The sequence below is a fragment of the Oncorhynchus gorbuscha genome, linkage group LG14, assembly GCF_021184085.1.
Source record: "Oncorhynchus gorbuscha isolate QuinsamMale2020 ecotype Even-year linkage group LG14, OgorEven_v1.0, whole genome shotgun sequence".
In the NCBI taxonomy this organism is placed as follows: Eukaryota; Metazoa; Chordata; class Actinopteri; order Salmoniformes; family Salmonidae; genus Oncorhynchus; species Oncorhynchus gorbuscha.
This window is the reverse complement of record NC_060186.1, coordinates 77869457-77892170: the sequence shown is the minus strand read 5'-3', so window position 1 is coordinate 77892170 and position 22714 is coordinate 77869457. Positions and strand designations below refer to the sequence as shown.

Genomic DNA, 22714 nt, shown 5'->3' with positions numbered 1-22714 from the left:
TTTTAGCATGCGTCTATGACAAATCAGGACGGGTCGTTTCACAGAGCAGCCATTACGAACACAGTCTGTAAAACTGTGATCACTAAGGTCATTACAGAAAACACCAGACTGATACCTATCAGGATTATTTGTGAGGGTGACATTAAGGAGAGTAGCCTTTTCTGGGTGTTTGGAGTCATACCTTGTGGTATTGCTGATAATCTGAGAAAGATGTAGGAAGTCCCATTGATTTAGGACTTGGTCAGGTGGTTTAAGCATGTCCCAGTTTAGGTCACCTAGCAGGACAAATTCAGACTTAGTGTAAGGGGCCATGAGAGAGCTTAGGGCAGGTAGATTACTGGCCCGTGTTGATGGAGGACGATAGCACCAAGCAACAGTCAACAAAGAGATATTTGAAAGTTTGATGCTTAAAACAAGCAAATCAAATTGTTTGGGGACAAATGAGCACTGAAGGTGATCCTTAGAAAAGATGGCCGCTCTCCCACCTTTAGATGATCTATTTTCTGAGGGTTGGCAGTCAAGAGATTGACTGCAGACACTGTTCAGAGGTGCTAAATACTAATTGGCAGGCAAACAGACAATCCTACCGGTGTGTCTGATCTATAATGGATATTACCATCTCTGTCCAAATATCTCTACATAAAACTGCTCAAATGTGAGGTGCAGCAGAGGAGCTATAGGAGGATGGGCTTATTTTCATGGCCTTGAATGGAATTGATGGAACAGAGTTTCCAATATGTTTGATATGTTTGACTCCGTTCCATTGATTCCATTCCAGCCATTACAATCAGCCTGTCCTCCTCTAGCTCCTCCCTCTAGCCTCCTCTGGTGTGGCATTTTGGAACATTCTGAATAGGCCTACCACCGTGTGCATATTCATGCACTTAAAATGTGAAGAAATAATAGTTTTTCAACATTTGGATCCTAACATTCTGATCTGTTCCATCAGCCTTATGAATTGATACAGCATATACCTCCACTATACTACTTTGATACACATTAGTGGGGATTAAGAATTGAGTACACAAAATGTCCATTGAAAACAAAGTGGTACACCTGCGTATATCCTCCATTACACCACTAACTGTACGATTTGAGAAGGGTAATCCTCCCTCACTGCTTTTGCCTTTTCACATCACCTTCCGTAGATCGGTGCACTGCGGTTCAGGTTAGTAGAACTCTCTCATAGGCTGCATTACCAAGGCATCCCAATTCTGATATTTTTTTTCACGAATTAGTCTTTTGACCAATCAGCTCTGAAAAAGATCTGATGTGAAAAGATCTGATGTGATTGCTCAAAACACAAATACTTGGAAAAACGATCCCTGTGTAACACAGCAATTGGTCAGTTTCTACAGCTAAAGTGAGGCAACGCAACAACCAATGGTTGCGTGCCACATCATCAACTGTGTCATCCACTGACATATGATGTGGTTAGTTGATACTTAAAATACCTATCAAGGCGATGTACGATCTGGCAGACTTCAGCAACGTCTAAGCTTTGGAAAGTGGCTGAAGTCTGTTTGGACCCAATCAAAAACTACCTCATAGTCTGTTTGGTCCCAGCCACACAGCCTGTGTTTACACAGGGAGCCCAATTCTGAACTTTTGCCCTGCTTTGCTGGCAAAACGGCTGACCTGATTGGTGAAAAGACCAATTAGTGGGAAAAAGAACAGAATTTGGCAGCTCCAGACAAATGAACATGTATGAAATTGAACATGCGTACATCAATTGTCTGTTTTTTTGTAAGTTGTTGAACTGACTTTGGTCGTTCTTTTGTCGTCCAATTCTCTCTCTGTTGTTCACCATACGTCAACAGATGACTGCACCTAATCGCATTTGGGAATTGAACCAATGGCTAACAGCTGTACATAATTAGCCAGCCAGGGTAGAAGGGTCTGGGATTCCTTTATGAGGTGCAACCAAAACAGCTGTCAGACATAGCAACAGGGATATTCTGGCAGGCTGTCGAGAATTAGTTCTTGAATACTGGTGCGGTTTTGATCACTAATATGGCTGTGACCTTTGGACTCTCATTGAGGTTAGTTTTTCAATGCGTTCATCTGGTTGGTTTACCATGTCTTAAAGTGTTCACTGGTTATTTATGTTTAACTGTTTGACTGTTTTGTAGTGTTTCTTGGATTTGTTGCCTGCTAATTGGAGGGATAACTTGTTTTACACTTAAAGGTGCGTTTTGCTTTACACTAATTCAGGTCAAATCAGAGGTCTAGTTCCGATCCAAATTATGGCTGACATTTTACCACAATGTGTTATTTGTTTCCTAGGTAACGCTCATGGGCATCCTGCCTACACTGGACCTGAACCAACTGGATCCTATGCCCAAGCAAGTGTGGTGTCTGGTCCAAATGCTAAAGCTACTGGCCACAATGCCACGTCAGCAGAAGCTACTGGCCACAATGCCACGTCAGCAGAAGCTACTGGCCACAATGCCACGTCAGCGGAAGCTACTGGCCACAATGCCACGTCAGCGGAAGCTACTGACCACAATGCCACGTCAGCGGACGCTACTGGCCACAATGCCACGTCAGCGGACGCTACTGGCCACAATGCCACGTCAGCGGACGCTACTGGCCACAATGCCACGTCAGCGGAAGCTACTGGCCACAATGCCACGTCAGCGGACACTACTGGCCACAATGCCCCGTCAAGTGTGAAGTCCGGTCCCGGCGCCTCAGCAGAAGTGTCCGGCCCCGGCGCCTCAGCAGAAGTGTCCGGCCCCGGCGCCTCAGCAGAAGTGTCCGGCCCCGGCGCCTCAGCAGAAGTGTCCGGCCCCGGCGCCTCAGCAGAAGTGTCCGGCCCGGCGCCTCAGCAGAAGTGTCCGGCCCCAGCAGAAGTGTCCGGCCCCGGCGCCTCAGCAGAAGTGTCCGGCCCCGGCGCCTCAGCAGAAGTGTCCGGCCCCGGCGCCTCAGCAGAAGTGTCCGGCCCCGGCGCCTCAGCAGAAGTGTCCGGCCCCGGCGCCTCAGCAGAAGTGTCCGGCCCCGGCTCCAGAAGTGTCCGGCCCCGGCGCCTCAGCAGAAGTGTCCGGCCCCGGCTCCTCAGCAGAAGTGTCCGGCCCCGGCTCCTCAGCAGAAGTGTCCGGCCCCGGCTCCTCAGCAGAAGTGTCCGGCCCCGGCTCCTCAGCAGAAGTGTCCGGCCCCGGCTCCTCAGCAGAAGTGTCCGGCCCCGGCTCCTCAGCAGAAGTGTCCGGCCCCTCCTCAGCAGAAGTGTCCGGCCCCGGCTCCTCAGCAGAAGTGTCCGGCCCCGGCGCCTCAGCAGAAGTGTCCGGCCCGGCTCCTCAGCAGAAGTGTCCGGCCCCGGCTCCTCAGCAGAAGTGTCCGGCCCCGGCTCCTCAGCAGAAGTGTCCGGCCCCGGCTCCTCAGCAGAAGTGTCCGGCCCCGGCTCCTCAGCAGAAGTGTCCGGCCCCGGCTCCTCAGCAGAAGTGTCCGGCCCCGGCGCCTCAGCAGAAGTGTCCGGCCCCGGCGCCTCAGCAGAAGTGTCCGGCCCCGGCTCCTCAGCAGAAGTGTCCGGCCCCGGCTCCTCAGCAGAAGTGTCCGGCCCCAGCGCCTCAGCAGAAGTGTCCGGCCCCGGCGCCTCAGCAGAAGTGTCCGGCCCCGGCGCCTCAGCAGAAGTGCAGAAGTGTCCGGCCCCGGCGCCTCAGCAGAAGTGTCCGGCCCCGGCGCCTCAGCAGAAGTGTCCGGCCCCGGCGCCTCAGCAGAAGTGTCCGGCCCCGGCGCCTCAGCAGAAGTGTCCGGCCCCGGCGCCTCAGCAGAAGTGTCCGGCCCCGGCGCCTCAGCAGAAGTGTCCGGCCCCGGCGCCTCAGCAGAAGTGTCCGGCCCCGGCGCCTCAGCAGAAGTGTCCGGCCCCGGCGCCTCAGCAGAAGTGTCCGGCCCCGGCGCCTCAGCAGAAGTGTCCGGCCCCGGCGCCTCAGCAGAAGTGTCCGGCCCCGGCGCCTCAGCAGAAGTGTCCGGCCCCGGCGCCTCAGCAGAAGTGTCCGGCCCCGGCGCCTCAGCAGAAGTGTCCGGCCCCGGCGCCTCAGCAGAAGTGTCCGGCCCCGGCGCCTCAGCAGAAGTGTCCGGCCCCGGCGCCTTGAACAGACGTGCCGACCGCTCAAGAAGCTAGGAACAGAGACTCAACTATAATTTGGTTTGGCAAACTCCTTAATCGTCTTATCCCTGTTAATGTGCCTCTTGTAGAAAAGGGTAAAGGTAACGGAGGTGGGGAAATGTGCGAACTAATGCGCTTGTTTGAAATGAGGATCTCCTTCACTTGTACATCGTCATGCAAATTGTATACAGGGGTGTATGATACAATGTTATGAACTGTTTTTATAAACATACGACTAAATTGACTTCTGATGTAGCGATATTGCTGACACACTTTTAGGTTCTACGGTTATGCTTTTGATTTAGCCTGGTGTTCCTGCTGCTCTTGCATGATTTGCTCAATAAACCATTTGACTTTCAAAAAACCTTGTCCTTAAAATATAATGTTCTCTTCTGCCTACCATGTGCTTGCTGTTTGGGAACAGACTGTGGGCCTGGAGTAAAAGGGAATGTGGTTCACAACACTTGTATAAACAGATTTGTTTCTGGTAGTTCAAATTCTAAAGTTCTCTAACTTGTCAGAGCTCCCTCATATGTTCATACTTTACCTGTCCCTTTGTGTAGGCTGTTTGATTTACAGTAATCTGCCTTTTACCACCAATGCCCAAAAAATGTGAATGCTGTTGAACTCATCGTCCCATTACTTGTCACTAACCTGTCCCGGGGACGCTGAAGTTTCTCCTTGACCTTATTCAGAAACATTAAAACGACTTGATACATTCTGCCTGTTCTACAATGTTGGTCTGGCCAGGCACATGGATGCAATCATATATGCGTTCATCGCTTTCAGCTGTGAAAAGTACTCTACTTGGAGTCGTTCAGACATTCCTTATGTCAACTCTCAATGTGGTCTTCTGCACAATCCATTTCTACTCTACCACAATGAGGTTGCACTTGCAGAAGCTCCTGGCAGGAACTTCAATCGATTTTAAAAGGAGCACTTAAGCTCTCACTTTGTACAAAATTATATAGAGACATAAATATGAATTGGTTCTTAAGCCTGGCTGGTGACTTGCTTTTTTTCGGTATCAAGGTGTCCAACAATTTCAAGAAAAACTTAGCGTTCTGACATTTTAGGACTGTCAAGCAACTCACCTCAGGGGAAAAAAACATCTCACTGTCAGCTGTGTAATTTTCAAACTTGATGTACAAAAATGGGTATGAACATAAGGTTCAACAACAAACTGAACAATTTCCACAAACATGTGACTAACAAATGGAATAATGACTCCCGGAACAAAGGGGGGGTCAAAGGTAACAGTATCTGTTGTGGACACCAGATGTATTAAGAACTGCAGTGCATCTCATGGACTGCACCAGATTTGCCAGTTCTTGCTGTGAGATACCAGGCCCTGACTCATCCACCAAGGCAACTGCAAGTTCCCAGACATTTCTGGGGGGAATGGCCCTCACCCTCCAATCCAACAGGTCCTAGACTTGCTCAATGGGATTGATTTCCGAGCTCTTCGCTGGCAATGGCAGAACACTGTTATTCTTGTCTTGCAGGAAAATCACGCCCAGAACGAGCAATATGGCTGGTGGCATTGTCATGCTGGAGGGGTCATGTCAGGATGAGTCTGCAGGAAGGGAACCACATGAGGGAGGAGGATGTCTTCCCTGTAACGCACAGCGTTGAGATTGCCTGCAAGACAACAAGCTCCGTCCGATGATGCTGTGACACACCGCCCCAGACCATGACGGACCCTCCACCTCCAAAACGATCCCGCTCCAGAGTTCAGGCCTCGGTGTAACGCTCAAACGTGAATCCGACCATCACCCCCTTTGTGAGACAAAACCGTACCTCGTCAATGTAGAACACTTTTTGCCAGTCCTGTCTAGACCAGCGACGGTGGGTTTGTGCCCATAGGCGACGTTGTTGCCTGTGTTGTCTGGTGAGGACCTGCCTTACAACAGGCCTACAAGTCCTCAGTCCAGCCTCTCTCAGCCTATTGCGGACAGCCTGAGCACTGATGGAGGGATTGTGCGTCCCTGGTGCAACTCGGGCAGTTGTTGCCTTCCTGTGCCTGTCCTGCAGGTGTAATGTTCGCATGTACCGATCCTGTGCAGGTGTTGCCACTCCGAGGACGATCAGCTGTCCATCCTGTCTCAATGTAGCGCTGTCATAGGCGTCTCACAGTACGGACATTGCAATTTATTGCCCTGGCCACATCAGCAGTCCTCATGCCTCCTTGCAGCGTACCTAAGGCACGTTCATGCAGATGAGCAGGGACCCTGGGCATCTCTCTTTTGGTGTTTTTTCAGAGTCAGTAGAAAGGCCTCTTTTGTGTTTTAAGTTTTTCATAACTGTGACCTAAATTGCCTACCGTCTGTAAGCTGTTAGTGTCTTAACGACCGTTCGACAGGTGCATGTTCATTAAATGTTTATGGTTTATTAAACAAGCATGGGAAACAATGTTAAAGCCCTTAAACCATATACATCCCTGGGATGTCCAATTGGACAAAAATGAATGGGAAGTCATTGGCATCGGACAAACCATATACACGATGTCCAATACCACCCAATTCGGCGTTGATTCATGCAAAGTGTATGGCAAATGCCTTATGGCAATTGCCAGTTGTAACATTTTAAAAATCCAACAGGTGGCGAGTGCGCTCCAACTTGGTTTTTCATATTGGAAATGTAACCCAAATCAACATCCAAAAGCTAAATTTTGAAAAAATTATTTTTTTGTTGTCAAAAACTTATCACCCCTTAAAAAAGTGCTTTCTGGACCGTTCAAATTTTGTGTCAATTCACATGTAGAAGAACTGTATCAACATACTTTAGTCATATTTTATTATCATCATTTTTTTATTACTTGTGCATAAGGAATATGATTTGTCCATTTGCAATATGATTTCATAGGAAGCCAAAAGTCAAAGTAAATAATCACTTTTTTGGGGGCCAAATGCCATAAGAAATTTGACATACTCAAAAATCCTGCAGAAATGCAAAATTGACTGGCCTGATGAACTCGGGATGGCCGGGCAGTGATAGTTGCTCCTTTCCATCGCTCGTTGTGTTGACTTCATCATGTCCATTTGGTGATGTTTTTTCACTGTTGAATCATATTGCAAGTGCACGTGCATTTGCAATATGGTTCAATGGGCATTTACCATAAGAAATTTGACATGCTCAAAAATCCTGCAGAAATGCAACATTGACTGGCCTGATGAACACAGGATGGCCGGGCATTGATAGTGGGTCTTCTCCATCACTCATTGTGTTGATTTCATTATGTCCATTGGTTTATGTTTTCTCACTTTTGCAAAGTCACTGTGCATTTGCAATATGGTTCAATGGGCATGTACCATCAGGAATTTGTCATGCTATAAAAATCCTGCAGGAATGCGAAATTGACTGGCCCGATGAACTCGGGATGGCTGGGCAGTGATTCTGGTTCATCTCAATCGCTCGTTAGAGTTGATTTCAGAATGTCACTTTGGTGATGGTACCTCACTGTTTAAACATATTGCAAATGGACAAGAGTCACCAGCAAGTCACCGTCCATCAGTCAATTAGATATCATTCTGACACCAAACTGATACAAACTGACACCAAACCCACTTTTTCCAACTCGTTTAGTAGCCAACTATCACATACTTCAGAGCTGGCCCAAAATTCACAACGCCTTCGGTTCAAACCATAAAAAAAACATAAAACACGTAGTTACGTTCTAGCTGCGGGTCCATTTCTTATGTTATGTGTAGGCCTAGCTGAGGTGACCCCGAATCCCAAGTTTCGGCTCAATAGGTCATTTGGTGTCTGAGCAAAACCCAAATTGGTGCTGAAAATCCACTTTTTTCCATGACTTGCTACGGGGTCCTTGAATGAGCTATCGGACAGAAACGTTGGGGTCTGTCTATATGTGCCGAGACGGTCGCAATGCACCGAGTCTTGCGACTCTGGGACATTTCTAAATGTCGTCATTTTCGTGATGCAAAAATGAATTGAAATCATTGCAAATGTACGAGGCTGTTTCTCGGTCCGAGAACCTTCTAGAGCCACGTAACTCACCACGCACTATCGACCTGAGATCTAGAACAGGATTCTAAAGTTTCGGAACTCTAGGTCTGACGGTTCTTTAACCTGTTGATCCTACCCCCTACTTTTTCGAACATTCTGTTAAAAATCGCGCAACATTTCAGCACCCTGCTACTTATGCCAGGAATATAGTATATGCATATGATTAGTATGTGTGGATAGAAAATACGCAGACGTTTCTAAAACTGGTTAAATCACGGCTGTGACTATAACAGAACGTGCGTTTCATCGAAAAGCGCAGGAAAATCTGATCACTGAAAACTGGAAAATATATCAATGCGCCACTTGAATGTATTGTTGAATGGAAACCACATTACCTGGAGCCGAGGTTGCAATACCTACAGCTTCCACACGATGTCAACAGTCTTGTCATTTGCCTAGGCTTTGTTTCTTGGTCAAACGAACAAGAGACAGCCCATTTCTTCCGGTCTCCGACCGGATATTTTGGTTGAGATTTATCCGGACATTATTTCAAGACGTAGAGTTATACATTATACATCACCCCGTGATCAATTTGATCGATTATTAACGTTTACTAATACCTAAAGTTGCATTACAAAAGTATTTCGAAGTGTTTTGTGAAAGTTTATCGTCAACTTTTTTAATAAAAAAATGACGTTGCGTTATAAAACGTTGTTTTTTTCCTTGATCACATAGTCTTCATAGATCGATATCTAGGCTATATATGGACCGATTTAATCGAAAAAAAGACCCAATAGTGATGTTTATGGGACATCTAGGAGTGCCAACAAAGAAGATCGTCAAAGGTAATGAATGTTTTAGATTTTATTTCTGCATTTTGTGTAGCGCCGACTATGCTAATTATTTTGTTTACGTCCCCTGCGGGTCTTTAGGGGTGTTGCATGCTATCAGATAATAGCTTCTCATGCTTTCGCCGAAAAGCATTTTAAAAATCTGACTTGTTGGCTGGATTCACAACGAGTGTAGCTTTAATTCAGTACCCTGCATGTGTGTTTTAATGAACGTTTGAGTTTTAACGAGTGCTATTAGCATTTAGCGTAGCGCATTTGCATTTCCAGATGTCTAGATGGGACGCCTGCATGTCGGGTGGAGGTAAGAGGTTAAAAGTTCCAACAAGGTTAACTAATGCAGGCAGTGTATGTCTCTACGCACCCCAATGTGTCCATCCTTCCAAGTTGTGTGTCTGTGTGATTTAGTTTTCCTTTGAAATTTTACGTGACAAATGACTGATTTACAGTTCACGGGGGTTGCCTAATCACACATATAAAGTTTTGAAAAGATCTGACCTTTTTAACCCTTGGAAACTGCCACTATGACACCATTTAAGGCACTTCCGGTTGGCACAGGAGGCTATAAATAAACTCATATCCTGATTGGGGTATGCCTTTACAGAATTCTGAGTTTTAAGTCTTTACGTGAACTGAGTTATTTACGGAGGGTTTAGTGAGTGTGTGTTATTTCAGAAAATCGCAGAAATCTCGCAGAGCTCTGCAGTACACTTTAAAAAGATTTGTATGAACACCCTGCAACTGGATCTGTAAGCGTTGGAAGAAAACACCTATCTTTGAACATCACCAATATATCATTGTACGATTTCTCTTAAATGACGATAGATAAATGGCTGGTTCTTTTGACACCGGAGGCTCCTTGACTTTGACGTGAAGTGGAAAAATAATTTCTCTATTTTCATTTTGGACCTTTAATCCCATAGAAATGGCAATAACTCAAAAACCGTTGAGGCCTAGACGCCATCTTGTTCGGGACCAACTGCCCATTATGCCAAACCTACGCTCACCAATTTTCAGCTTCGAAATATTTTCCTTTTTTGATATAAGGCCCCATCGTGATTCGTGATGTTTTGTCCAATAGCAATATGATTGCTTATGCCCTCTTGTGGGATTTTCCAAAACGTGTTTATTTTATAAAACTGAAACAGAATGTCCGACAAATTTAATTTGATGACTTCCCGGTAGGTCCAGCCCTGCCGCTCGGACCGACGCCGTCCGCGTATTTTGCAAACGTTTTCGGACGTCTAGTAAGGGACCGTACATTTGCAATATGGACTTTCTCACTAACCAGACAGCAAATGTCAAAATGTTCCCTTAATGTTAGTGACATGTAATGGGACGATGAGTTAAACTGCATTCACATTCTTTAGGCATTGGTGGTAAAAGGCAGATTACTCTAAATCAAACAGCCTACACTAAGGGACAGGTAAAGTATGAACATATGAGGGAGCTCTGACAAGTTAGAAAACTTTACAATTTGAACTACCAGAAACAAATCTGTTTATACAAGTGTTGTGAACCACATTCCCTTTTACTCCAGGCCCAGTCTGTTCCCAAACAGCAAGCACATGGTAGGCAGAAGAGAACATATTTTAAGGACAAGGTTTTTTGAAAGTCAAATGGTTTATTGAGCAAATCATGCAAGAGTAGCAGGAACACCAGGCTAAATCAAAAGCATAACCGTAGAACCTAAAAGTGTGTCAGCAATATCGCTACATCAGAAGTCAATTTAGTCATATGTTTATAAAAACAATTCATAACATTGTATCATCCACCCCTGTATACAATTTGCATGACGATGTACAAGTGAAGGAGATCCTCATTTCAAACAAGCGCATTAGTTCGCACATTTCCCCACCTCAGTTACCTTTACCCCTTTCTGCAATAGGCACAGTAACAGGGTTAAGACGATTAAGGAGTTGGTCAAACCAAATTATGATCTCCCTAGTTGAGTGGTCTGTTCAAGGCCTGTCGCTTCTGCTGAGGCGCCGGGGCCTGTCGCTTCTGCTGAGGCGCCGGGGCCTGTCGCTTCTGCTGAGGCCTGTCGCTTCTGCTGAGGCGCCGGGGCCTGAGGCGCCGCCTGTCTGCTGAGGCGCCGGGGCCTGTGAGGCGCTTCGCCGGCTGCTGAGGCGCCGGGACATTGCCTGCTGACGTGGCATTGTGGCCAGTAGCTTCTGACGTGGCATGACGTGGTAGCATGGCATTGTGGCCAGTAGCTTCTGCCAGTATTGTGGCCAGTAGCTTCTGCTGCTTCTGCTGACGTGGCATTGTGGCCAGTAGCTTCTGCTGACGTGGCATTGTGGCCAGTAGCTTTCTGCTGACGTGGCATTGTGGCCAGTAGCTCTAGCATTTGGACCAGACACCACACTTGCTTGGGCATAGGATCCAGTTGGTTCAGGTCCAGTGTAGGCAGGATGCCCATGAGGGTTACCTAGGAAACAAAGAAAACATTGTGGTAAAATGCCATTCTTAATTTGGATCGGAACTAGACCTGTGATTCGACCTTAGTGTAAAGCAAAACGCACCTTTAAGTGTAAAACATGTTATCCCTCCAATTAGCAGGCAACAAATCCAAGAAACACTACAAAACAGTCAGACAGTTAAACATCAATAACCAGTGAACACTTTAAGACATGGTAAACCAACCAGATGAACGCATTGAAAAACTAACCTCAAAGAGCGTCCAAAAGCCATATTAGTGATCAAAACCACAACAGTATTCTATAACTAATTCTCGACTGCCTGCCAGAATATCCCTGTTGCCATGTCAAACAACTGTTTTGGTTGCACCTCATAAAGGAATCCCAGGCCCTTCTCACCTGGCTGGCTAATTATGTACAGCTGTCAGCCAATGAACTTCATTTCCATTGGTTCAATTTCCCAAATGCGATTAGGTGCAGTCATCCGTTGACGTATGGTGAACAACATAGAGAGAATTGGAATTCAAAACAAAGACCAAATTCAGTTCAACAACTTACAAAAAAACAGACAATTGTTGAAAGCATATTACATTTCATACATGTTCATTTTCTGTAGCTGCCAAATTCTGATCTTTTTCCCACTAATTGGTCTTTTCACCAATCAGGTCAGCCGTTTTGCCAGCAACGCAGGGCAAAAGTTCAGAATTGGGCTGCCTGTGTAAACACAGCCTGTGTGGCTGGGACCAAACAAACTATGAGGTAGTTTGTGATTGCGTCCAAACAGACTTCAGCCACAAGCTTAGACGTTGCTGAAGTCTGCCAGATCTTTCATCGCCTTGATAGGTATTTTAAGTATCAACAAACTACATCATATGTCAGTGGATGACACAGTTGATGATGTGGCACGCAACCATTGGTTGTTGCGTTGCCTCACTTTAGCTGTAGAAACTGACCTATTGCTGTGTTACACAGGGAGCCCAATTCTAATTGTTTTTCCAAGTATTTGTGTTTTAAGCAATCACATCAGATCTTTTCACATCAGATCGTTTCACATCAGATCTTTTTCAGAGCTGATTGGTCAAAAGACTAATTGATGAAAAAAATATCAGAATTGGGATGCCTTTGTAATGCAGCCTATGAGGGAGTTCTACTAACCTGAACCGCAGTGCACCGGTCTACGGAAGGTGATGTGAAAAGGCAAAAGCAGTGAGGGAGGAGCGCCCTTCTCAAATCGTACAGTTAGTGGTGTAATGGAGGATATACGCAGGTGTACCACTTTATTTTCAATGGACATTTTGTGTACTCAATTCTTAATCCCCACTGATGTGTATTAAAGTAGTATAGTGGAGGTATATGCTGTATCAATTCATAAGGCTGATGGAACAGATCAGAATGTTAGGATCCAAATGTTGAAAAACTATTATTTCTTCACATTTGAAGTGCATTAATGTGCACACGGTGGTAGGCCTATTCAGAATGTTCCAAAATGCCACACCAGAGGAGGCTAGTGGGAGGAGCTAGAGGAGGACAGGCTGATTGTAATGGCTGGAATGGAATCAATGGAACGGAGTCAAACATATCAAACATATTGGAAACTCTGTTCCATCAATTCCATTCAAGGCCATGAAAATAAGCCCATCCTCCTTTAGTTCCTCTGCTGCACCTCACATTTGAGCAGTTTTATGTACAGATATTTGGACAGAGATGGTAATATCCATTATAGATCAGACGCACCGGTAGGATTGTCTAATGTTTGCCTGCCGATTAGTATTTAGCACCTCCGAACAGTGCCGGCAGTCAATCTCTGAGGGTCGGCATTCAATGTCTTGACTGCCAACCCTCAGAAAACAGATCTTCTAAAGTTGGGGGAGTGGCCATCTTTTCCAAGGATCACCTTCAGTGCTCAGTTGTCTCCACCAAATCTGTGCCCAAACAATTTGATTTGCTTGTTTTAAGCATTAAACTTTCAAATATCTCTTTGTTGACTGTTGCTTGGTGCTATCGTCCTCCATCAACACGGGTCAGTAATCTACCTGCCCTAAGCTCTCTCATGGCCCCTTACACTAAGTCTGAATTTGTCCTTCTAGGTGACCTAAACTGGGACATGCTTAAACCACCTGACCAGGTCCTAAATCAATGGGACTCCCTACATCTTTCTCAGATTATCAGCAATACCACAAGGTATGACTCCAAACACCCAGAAAAGGCTACTCTCCTTAAAGTCACCCTCACAAATAATCCTGATAAGTATCAGTCTGGTGTTTTCTGTAATGACCTTAGTGATCACCGTTTTACAGACTGTGTTCGTAATGGCTGCTCTGTGAAACGACCTATCCTGATTTGTCATAGACGCATGCTAAAAAACTTTAATGAGCAAGCCTTCCTTCATGAACTGGCCTCCGTAAAATGGTATAGAATTAGCTTGACCCCCCCCCCTGTTGAAAACGCTTGGTCCTTCTTTTTTTGACATTTTCAGTGTTATTGTTAACATAGCAAGTGCAGTCAGATCAGTAGGCTAGTTTTTGTTTTTTGTTTTTAATTAAACCTTTATTTAACCAGGTAGGCTAGTTGAGAACAAGTTCTCATTTACAATTGCGACCTGGCCAAGATAAAGCAAAGCAGTTCGACACATACAATGACACAGAGTTACACATGGAGTAAAACAAACATACAGTCAATAATACAGTATAAACAAGTCTATATGCGATGTGAGCAAATGAGGTGAGATAAGGGAGGTAAAGGCAAAAAAGGCCATGGTGGCAAAGTAAATACAATATAGCAAGGAAAACACTGGAATGGTAGATTTGTAATGGAAGAATGTGCAAAGTAGAAATAAAAATAATGGGGTGCAAAGGAGCAAAATAAATAAATTAATTAAATACAGTAGGGAAAGAGGTAGCTGTTTGGGCTAAATTATAGGCGGGCTATGTACAGGTGCAGTAATCTGCGAGCTGCTCTGACAGTTCGTGTTTAAAGCTAGTGAGGGAGATAAGTGTTTCCAGTTTGAGATTTTTGTAGTTCGTTCCAGTCATTGGCAGCAGAGAACTGGAAGGAGAGGCGGCCAAAGAAAGAATTGGTTTTGGGGGTGACTAGAGAGATATACCTGCTGGAGCGTGTGCTACAGGTGGGAGATGCTATGGTGACCAGCGAGCTGAGATAAGGGGGGGACTTTACCTAGCAGGGTATTGTAGATGACATGGAGCCAGTGGGTTTGGCGACGAGAATGAAGCGAGGGCCAGCCAACGAGAGCGTACAGGTCGCAATGGTGGGTAGTATATGGGGCTTTGGTGACAAAACGGATTGCACTGTGACAGACTGCATCCAATTTGTTGAGTAGGGTATTGGAGGCTGTTTTGTAAATGACATCGCCAAAGTCGAGGATTGGTAGGATGGTCAGTTTTACAAGGGTATGTTTGGCAGCATGAGTGAAGGATGCTTTGTTGCGAAATAGGAAGCCAATTCTAGATTTAACTTTGGATTGGAGATGTTTGATATGGGTCTAGAAGGAGAGTTTACAGTCTAACAAGACACCTAAGTATTTGTAGTTGTCCACGTATTCTAAGTCAGAGCCGTCCAGAGTGGCTGTATGGGACTGTAAAGATCCCAAATGTAAGAGGACTCGTGAATCTTAACCAGCCATTGAAAAAGAGTGGGACAACATTCCACAGGCTTACAGTGATAAAGCACTGCATTTCTGACATCTATTTCCCCTTGTAGTGTATGTTGGAATCTCCCATGGGGTACAAAACAAATCTTTGCAATTGGCTCAATCTGGAATGGGTGGGTAGAGGTCACTCTTTAAAACTGTCGGATTGGTCCATGATGTGTAAACTCTACCCTCCAGCACACCAGCTGCATGAAATCAAGAGCGCCTAATCGCAATTGGGAAATTGAACCTATTGAAATTAAGTTCATTGGTTGACACCTGTACAAAATTAGCCATTCAGGTAAGAAGGGTCTGCGATTCCTTTATGAGGTGAAACCAAAACAGCTGTTAGACATTGCAACAGGGATATTCTGGCAGGGTGTCTGTCTAGCATTAGTTCTGAAAACGGTTGTGGTTTTGATCACTAAAATGGCTGTGACTTTTGGACTCTCTTTGAGGTTAGTTTTTCAATGTATTCATCTGGTTGGTTTACCTTGTCTTAAAGTGTTCACTGGTTATTGATGTTTAACTGTCTGAATGTTTTGTAGTGTTTCTTGGATTTGTTGCCTGCTAATTGGAGGGATAACGTGTTTTACCCTTCAAGGTGCGTTGTGGTTCAAAGTAATTTAAATCACAGTCTAGTTCCAATGGCTTAAGGCTAGCATTTTACCACAATGTTTTCTTTGTTTCCTAGGTGATGTTTATGGGCATCCTGCCTGCACTGGACCTGAACCAACTGGATCCCAAGCAAGTGTGGCGTCTGGTCCAAATGCTAAAGCTACTGGCTACAATACCCTGGCAAGTGTGACGCAGGGTCCAAATGCCGCAACTGCCAACCATGCCTCTGCAGAAGCGGCTGGCCCCCGCGCTTCAGCTGAAGCAACTGCCCGCCATACCTCTGCAGAAGCGACCGCAGGCCCCCGCGCTTCTGCTGAAGCAACTGCCAGCCATACCTCTGCAGAAGTGGCCGCAGGCCCCCGCGCTTCTGCTGAAGCAACTGCCCGCCACACCTCAGCAGAAGCGGCCGCAGGCCCCCGCGCCTCTGCTGAAGCAACTGCCAGCCATACCTCTGCAGAAGCGGCAGGCCCCCGCGCCTCTGCTGAAGCAACTGCCAGCCATACCCCTGCAGAAGCGGCCGCAGGCCCCCGCGCCTCTGCTGAAGCAACTGCCAGCCATACCCCTGCAGAAGCGGCCGCAGGCCCCCGCGCCTCTGCTGAAGCAGCTGCCAGCCATACCTCTGCAGAAGCGGCTGGCCCCCGCGCATCAGCTGAAGCAACTGCCAGCCATACCTCTGCAGAAGCGGCCGTCGGTCCCCGCGCCTCAGCTGAAGCAACTGCCAAACATACCTCTGCAGAAGCGGCCGTCGGCCCCCGCGCCTCAGCTGAAGCAACCGCCAGCCATACCTCTGCAGAAGCGGCCGCCGGCCCCCGCGCCTCAGCTGAAGCAACCGCCAGCCATACCTCTGCAGAAGCGGCCGCAGGCCCCCGCGCCTCAGCTGAAGCAACTGCCAGCCATACCTCTGCAGAAGCGGCTGGTCCCCGCGCCTCAGCTGAAGCAACTGCCAGCCATACCTCTGCAGAAGCGGCTGGTCCCCGCGCCTCTGCTGAAGCGTCCGGCCTTGAACAGACGGCCCGACCCCTCAACAAGCTAGATAGGGAGATCATAATTTGGTTTGCCCAACTCCTTAATCGTCTTTCTCCTGTTACTGTGCCTCCATTTGAAGAAAAGGGCAAAGGTAATTGAGGTGAGGAATTATGCAAAGTAATGCGCTTGTTTGAAATGAGGAACTCCTTCACCATATGACTAAAATGTACATCTGATTTGGCCACTATTGCTGACACTTAGGTTGTACGGTTATGATTTGGCCTGGTGTTCCTGCTACTCTTACATTACTTGTTCAATAAACAATTTGACTTTCAAAATGCCTTGTCTTTTAAATGTGGGTTTCTCTTCTGCCTACCATATGTTTGCTGATTAGGGAAAGACCGGGTCTGGAGGAAAAGGGATTGTGGATCACACCACTTGTGGAAACAGATTTGTTTACCTTTGTTTCTGGTAGTTGAGGAAGGGTTGACAACATTTCTTGTTTTTAATTCCTCATTGTTTGCATAGTCAACATGCACACACTTACCCCACCAGACATGCCACCAGCGGTCTTTTCACAGTCCCCAAATCAAGGACAAATTAAACGCACAGTGTTAGAGCCATGATTGGCTGGAACTCCCTTCTGTATAGAGAACCAGAGAGACCAGCAAATTGGGTTTAAAAAAACAAAACAACGCCTCTCCCCCATGTGACCTACTGGTTGTGTGTATGTGTAACAGCTGCACAAACACTAATGCATTAACATATGTAAATTGCCAAGTATTTTTTTTTTGTCGGACCCCAGTAAGACTAGCTGTCGCCATTGGCTAATGGGGATCCCAAAATATATATTGAACTACCTTTTAGCATTTGAAAAGCTGAAATAAACTACAACTTTTCTTCCCAGGTCTGACCTCCACAGGACACTGAATGTGAAATGCTTCCTTGCAAACTCTTTCCTCAACAGTACAGAATCAATATAAAAGAAACGGAGAGAGGACATAGAAAGAGGGGAGTGACAGCAAATCATAGCACAGTCCATGTGTATGTTCCCATGGTAGCAAGCATCTCCAATCCAAAATTAAATCTAGAACGGGCTTCCTATTTCGCAACAAAGCATCCCTCACTCACCCTCGTAAAACTGACTATCCACCAATCATTGACTTTTGCGATATTACAAAATGGCCTCAGACTGCATCCTATTTGAGAGTTTATCACAGTGCCATCCGTTTTGTCACCAAAGCCCCATATACTTCCCACCACTGCGATCTGTACTCTCTCATTGGCTGGCCCTCATCATACTCATCGTCAAACCCACTGGCTCCAAGTCATCAAGTCGTTGCTAGGTAAAGCCCCGCCTTATCTCAGTTCACTGGTCACTATAGCAGCACGCGCTCTAGCATGTATATTTCACTGGTAACCCCCCAAAGCCAATTCCTCCTTTGGCCACCTTTCATTCCAGTTCTCTGCTGCCAATGACTGGAACGAACTGCAAAAATCACTGAAGCTGGAGACTCTTTATCTCCCTCACTAACTTCAAGCACCAGCTGTCGGAGCAGCTCACAGATCATTGCACCTGTACATAGCCCATCTGTAAATAACCCATCCATCTACCTCATCCCCATACTGTATTCATTTATTTATTTTGCTCCTTTGCACCCCAGTATCTCATTCATCTTCTGCACATCTATCACTCCAGTGTTTAATTGCTATATCGTAATTACCTCACCACTATAGCCTATTTTATTGCCTTACCTCCCTTATCTTACCTCATTTGCACACACTGTATATATATATATTTATTTTTTCTACTGTATTATTCTGTATGTTTGTTTATTACATGTGTAACTCTGTGTTGTATGTGACGAACTGCTTTGCTTTATCTTGGCCAGGTCGTAGTTTTAAATGAGATCTTGTTCTCAACTAGCCTACCTGGTTAAATAAAGGTTTAATTAAAAACAAAAAACAAAAACTAGCCTACTGATCTGACGGCACTTGTTATGTTAACAATAACACTGAAAATATCAAAAAAGCATCTTCAATAGAGGGGATCAAGCTAATTCTATACCATTTTACGGAGGCCAGTTCATGAAGGAAGGCTTGCTCATTAAAGTTTTTTAGCATGCGTCTATGACAAATCAGGACAGGTCGTTTCACAGAGCAGCCATTACGAACACAGTCTGTAAAATGGTGATCACTAAGGTCATTACAGAAAACACCAGACTGATACCTATCAGGATTATTTGTGAGGGTGACATCAAGGAGAGTAGCCTTTTCTGGGTGTTTGGAGTCATACCTTGTAGTATTGCTGATAATCTGAGAAAGATGTAGGGAGTCCCATTGATTTAGGACTTGGTCAGGTGGTTTAAGCATGTCCCAGTTTAAGTCACCTAGCAGGACAAATTCAGACTTAGTGTAAGGGGCCATGAGAGAGCTTAGGGCAGGTAGATTACTGGCCCGTGTTGATGGAGGACGATAGCACCAAGCAACAGTCAACAAAGAGATATTTGAAAGTTTGATGCTTAAAACAAGCAAATCAAATTGTTTGGGGACAGATTTGGTGGGGACAACTGAGCACTGAATGTGATCCTTGGAAAAGATGGCCACTCCTCCACCTTTAGAAGATCTGTTTTCTGAGGGTTGGCAGTCAAGTGATTGACTGCCGACCCTCAGAGATTGACTGCAGACACTGTTCGGAGGTGCTAAATAGTAATTGGCAGGCAAACATTAGACAATCCTACCGGTGTGTCTGATCTTTAATGGATATTACCATCTCTGTCCAAATATCTGTACATAAAACTGCTCAAATGTGAGGTGCAGCAGAGGAGCTAAAGGAGGATGAGCTTATTTTCATGGCCTTGAATGGAATTGATGGAACAGAGTTTCCAATATGTTTGATATGTTTGACTCCGTTCCATGGATTCCATTCCAGCCATTACAATCAGCCTGTCCTCCTCTAGCTCCTCCCACCAGCCTCCTCTGGTGTGGCATTTTGGAACATTCTGAATAGGCCTACCACCGTGTGCATATTCTTGCACTTAAAATGTGAAGAAATAATAGTTTTTCAACATTTGGATCCTAACATTCTGATCTGTTCCATCAGCCTTATGAATTGATACAGCATATACCTCCACTATACTACTTTGAAACACATCAGTGGGGATTAAGAATTGAGTACACAAAATGTCCATTGAAAACAAAGTGGTACACCTGCATATATCCTCCATTACACCACTAACTGTACGATTTGAGAAGGGTAATCCTCCCTCACTGCTTTTGCCTTTTCACATCACCTTCCGTAGACCGGTGCACTGCGGTTCAGGTTAGTAGAACTCCCTCATAGGCTGCATTACCAAGGAATCCCAATTCTGATATTTTTTTTCACGAATTAGTCTTTTGACCAATCAGCTCTGAAAAAGATCTGATGTGAAAAGATATGATGTGATTGCTCAAAACACAAATACTTGGAAAAACAATTAGAATAGTGCTCCCTGTGTAACACAGCAATAGGTCAGTTTCTACAGCTAAAGTGAGGCAACGCAACAACCAATGGTTGCGTGCCACATCATCAACTGTGTCATCCAGTGACATATGATGTGGTTAGTTGATACTTAAAATACTTATCAAGGCGATGTAAGATCTGGCAGACTTCAGCAACGTCTAAGCTTTGGAAAGTGGCTGAAGTCTGTTTGGACGCAATCAAAAACTACCTCATAGTCTGTTTGGTCCCAGCCACACAGGCTGTGTTTACACAGGGAGCCCAATTCTGACCTTTTTCCCCACGTTGCTGGCAAAATGGTGACTTGATTGGTGAAAAGACCAATTAGTGGGAAAAAGATCAGAATTTGGCAGCTACAGACAAATGAACATGTATGAAATGTAATATGCGTTCATCAATTGTCTGTTTTTTTGTAAGTTGTTGAACTGAATTTGGTCTTTCTTTTGTCGTCCAATTCTCTCTCTGTTGTTCAACATACGTCAACAGATGACTGCACCTAATCGCATTTGGGAATTGAACCAATGGCTAACAGCTGTACATAATGAGCCAGCAAGGGTAGAAGGGTCTGGGATTCCTTTATGAGGTGCAACCAAAACAGCTGTTAGACATAGCAACAGGGATATTCTGGCAGGCAGTCGAGAATTAGTCATAGAATACTGTTGTGGTTTTGATCACTAATATGGCTTTTGGGCTCTCTTTGAGGTTTGTTTCTCAATGCGTTCATCTGGTTTGTTTACCTTGTCTTAAAGTGTTCGCTGGTTATTTATGTTTAACTGTCTGACTGTTTTGTAGTGTTTCTTGGATTTGTTGACTGCTAATTGGAGGGATAACTTGTTTTACACTTAAAGGTGCGTTTTGGTTTGCACTAATTCAGGTCAAATCACAGGTCTAGTTCCGATCCAAATTAAGGCTGGCATTTTACCACAATGTTTTCTTTGTTTCCGAGGTAACGCTCATGGGCATCCTGCCTACACTGGACCTGAACCAACTGGATCCTATGCCCAAGCAAGTGTGGTGTCTGGTCCAAATGCTAAAGCTACTGGCCACAATGCCACGTCAGCGGAAGCTACTTGCCACAATGCCACGTCAGCGGAAGCTACTGGCCACAATGCCACGTCAGCAGAAGCTACTGGCCACAATGCCACGTCAGCGGAAGCTACTGGCCACAATGCCACGTCAGCGGAAGCTACTGGCCACAATGCCACGTCAGCGGACGCTACTGGCCACAATGCCACGTCAGCGGACGCTACTGGCCACAATGCCCCGTCAAGTGTGAAGTCCGGCCCCGGCACCTCAGCAGAAGCTTCAGGCCCCGGCGCCTCAGCAGAAGCTTCAGGCCCCGGCGCATCAGCAGAATCTTCAGGCGCCGGCCCCTCAGCAAGACCTTCAGGCCCCGGGGCCTCAGCAGAAGTGCCCGGCCCCGGGGCCTCAGCAGAAGTGCCCGGCCCCGGGGCCTCAGCAGAAGTGCCCGGCCCCGGGGCCTCAGCAGAAGTGCCCGGCCCCGGGGCCTCAGCAGAAGTGCCCGGCCCCGGGGCCTCAGCAGAAGTGCCCGGCCCCGGGGCCTCAGCAGAAGTGCCCGGCCCCGGGGCCTCAGCAGAAGTGCCCGGCCCCGGCGCCTCAGCAGAAGTGCCCGGCCCCGGGCCTCAGCAGAAGTGCCCGGCCCCGGGCCTCAGCAGAAGTGCCCGGCCCCGGCGCCTCAGCAGAAGTGCCCGGCCCCGGCGCCTCAGCAGAAGTGCCCGGCCCCGGCGCCTCAGCAGAAGTGCCGGGCCCCGGCGCCTCAGCAGAAGTGCCCGGCCCCGGCGCCTCAGCAGAAGTGCCCGGCCCCGGCGCCTCAGCAGAAGTGCCCGGCCCCGGCGCCTCAGCAGAAGTGCCCGGCCCCGCGCCTCAGCAGAAGTGCCCGGCCCCAGCAGAAGTGCCCGGCCCCGGCGCCTCAGCAGAAGTGCCCGGCCCCGGCGCCTCAGCAGAAGTGCCCGGCCCCGGCGCCTCAGCAGAAGTGCCCGGCCCCGGAGCCTCAGCAGAAGCGACAAGCCTTGAACAGACGGCCCGACCACTCAACTAGGGAGATCATAATTTGGTTTGGCAAACTCCTTAAAAGTCTTATCCCTGTTACTGTGCCTCTTGTAGAAAAGGGTAAAGGTAACTGAGGTGGGGAAATTAGGATCTCCTTCACTTGTACGTCGTCATGCAAATTGTATACAGGGGTGTATGATACAATGTTATGAATTGTTTTTATAAACATATGACTAAATTGACTTCTGATGTAGCGATATTGCTGACACACTTTTACGTTCTACGGTTATGCTTTTGATTTAGCCTGGTGTTCCTGCTGATGTTGCATGACTTGCTCAATAAACCATTTGACTTTCAAAACCTTGTCCTTAAAATATGTTCTCTTCTGCCTACCATGTGCTTGCTGTTTGGGAACAGACTGTGGACCTGGAGTAAAAGGGAATGTGGTTCACAACACTTGTATGAACAGATTTGTTTCTGGTAGTTCAAATTCTAACTCTTCAGAGCTCCCTCATATGTTCATACTTTACCTGTCCCTTTGTGTAGGCTGTTTGATTTACAGTAATCTGCCTTTTACCACCAATGCCTAAAGAATGTGACTGCAGTGTCACTAACCTGTCCCAGGGACGCTGAAGT

At 46.6% G+C, this 22714-nt stretch overlaps 2 protein-coding genes and 1 long non-coding RNA gene across 11 annotated transcripts; 2 read left to right on the top strand and 1 right to left on the bottom strand.

Annotated features, from left to right (window-relative positions):
• The first annotated feature begins 1841 nt into the window (after positions 1-1841).
• On the top strand, positions 1842-22127 carry LOC123995572 (basic proline-rich protein-like). Its single transcript, XM_046299202.1, has 5 exons — positions 1842-2042; positions 2133-2188; positions 2287-2810; positions 2856-4076; positions 21378-22127. The coding sequence occupies exons 1-5, from the start codon at positions 2014-2016 to the stop codon at positions 22125-22127; spliced, it is 2580 nt and encodes an 859-aa protein (XP_046155158.1). The 5' UTR covers positions 1842-2013.
• Positions 10524-11953, bottom strand: LOC123995437. Of its 2 annotated transcripts, none has more exons than XR_006831828.1 (4): positions 11591-11743; positions 11445-11500; positions 11276-11350; positions 10524-10960 (listed from the first exon to the last, which is right to left on the bottom strand). It is a non-coding gene; the product is annotated as an uncharacterized LOC123995437 (long non-coding RNA). The 2 variants fall into 2 exon arrangements; XR_006831827.1 differs by lacking the exon at positions 10524-10960 and adding an exon at positions 11939-11953 and having other exon boundaries at positions 11191-11350; positions 11591-11775.
• Positions 15288-16907, top strand: LOC123995424 (protein PELPK1-like). Of its 8 annotated transcripts, none has more exons than XM_046299024.1 (5): positions 15288-15443; positions 15534-15589; positions 15680-16467; positions 16576-16712; positions 16752-16907. In XM_046299024.1, exons 1-5 carry the CDS (start codon positions 15415-15417, stop codon positions 16786-16788), a joined length of 1047 nt encoding a protein of 348 aa, XP_046154980.1. In that variant the 5' UTR covers positions 15288-15414; the 3' UTR covers positions 16789-16907. The 8 variants fall into 8 exon arrangements, 7 of the variants coding, with proteins under 7 accessions (XP_046154980.1, XP_046154979.1, XP_046154978.1 ...); XM_046299023.1 differs by having other exon boundaries at positions 15680-16519; positions 16574-16712; XM_046299022.1 differs by having other exon boundaries at positions 15680-16712.
• Positions 22128-22714: the final 587 nt, after the last annotated feature.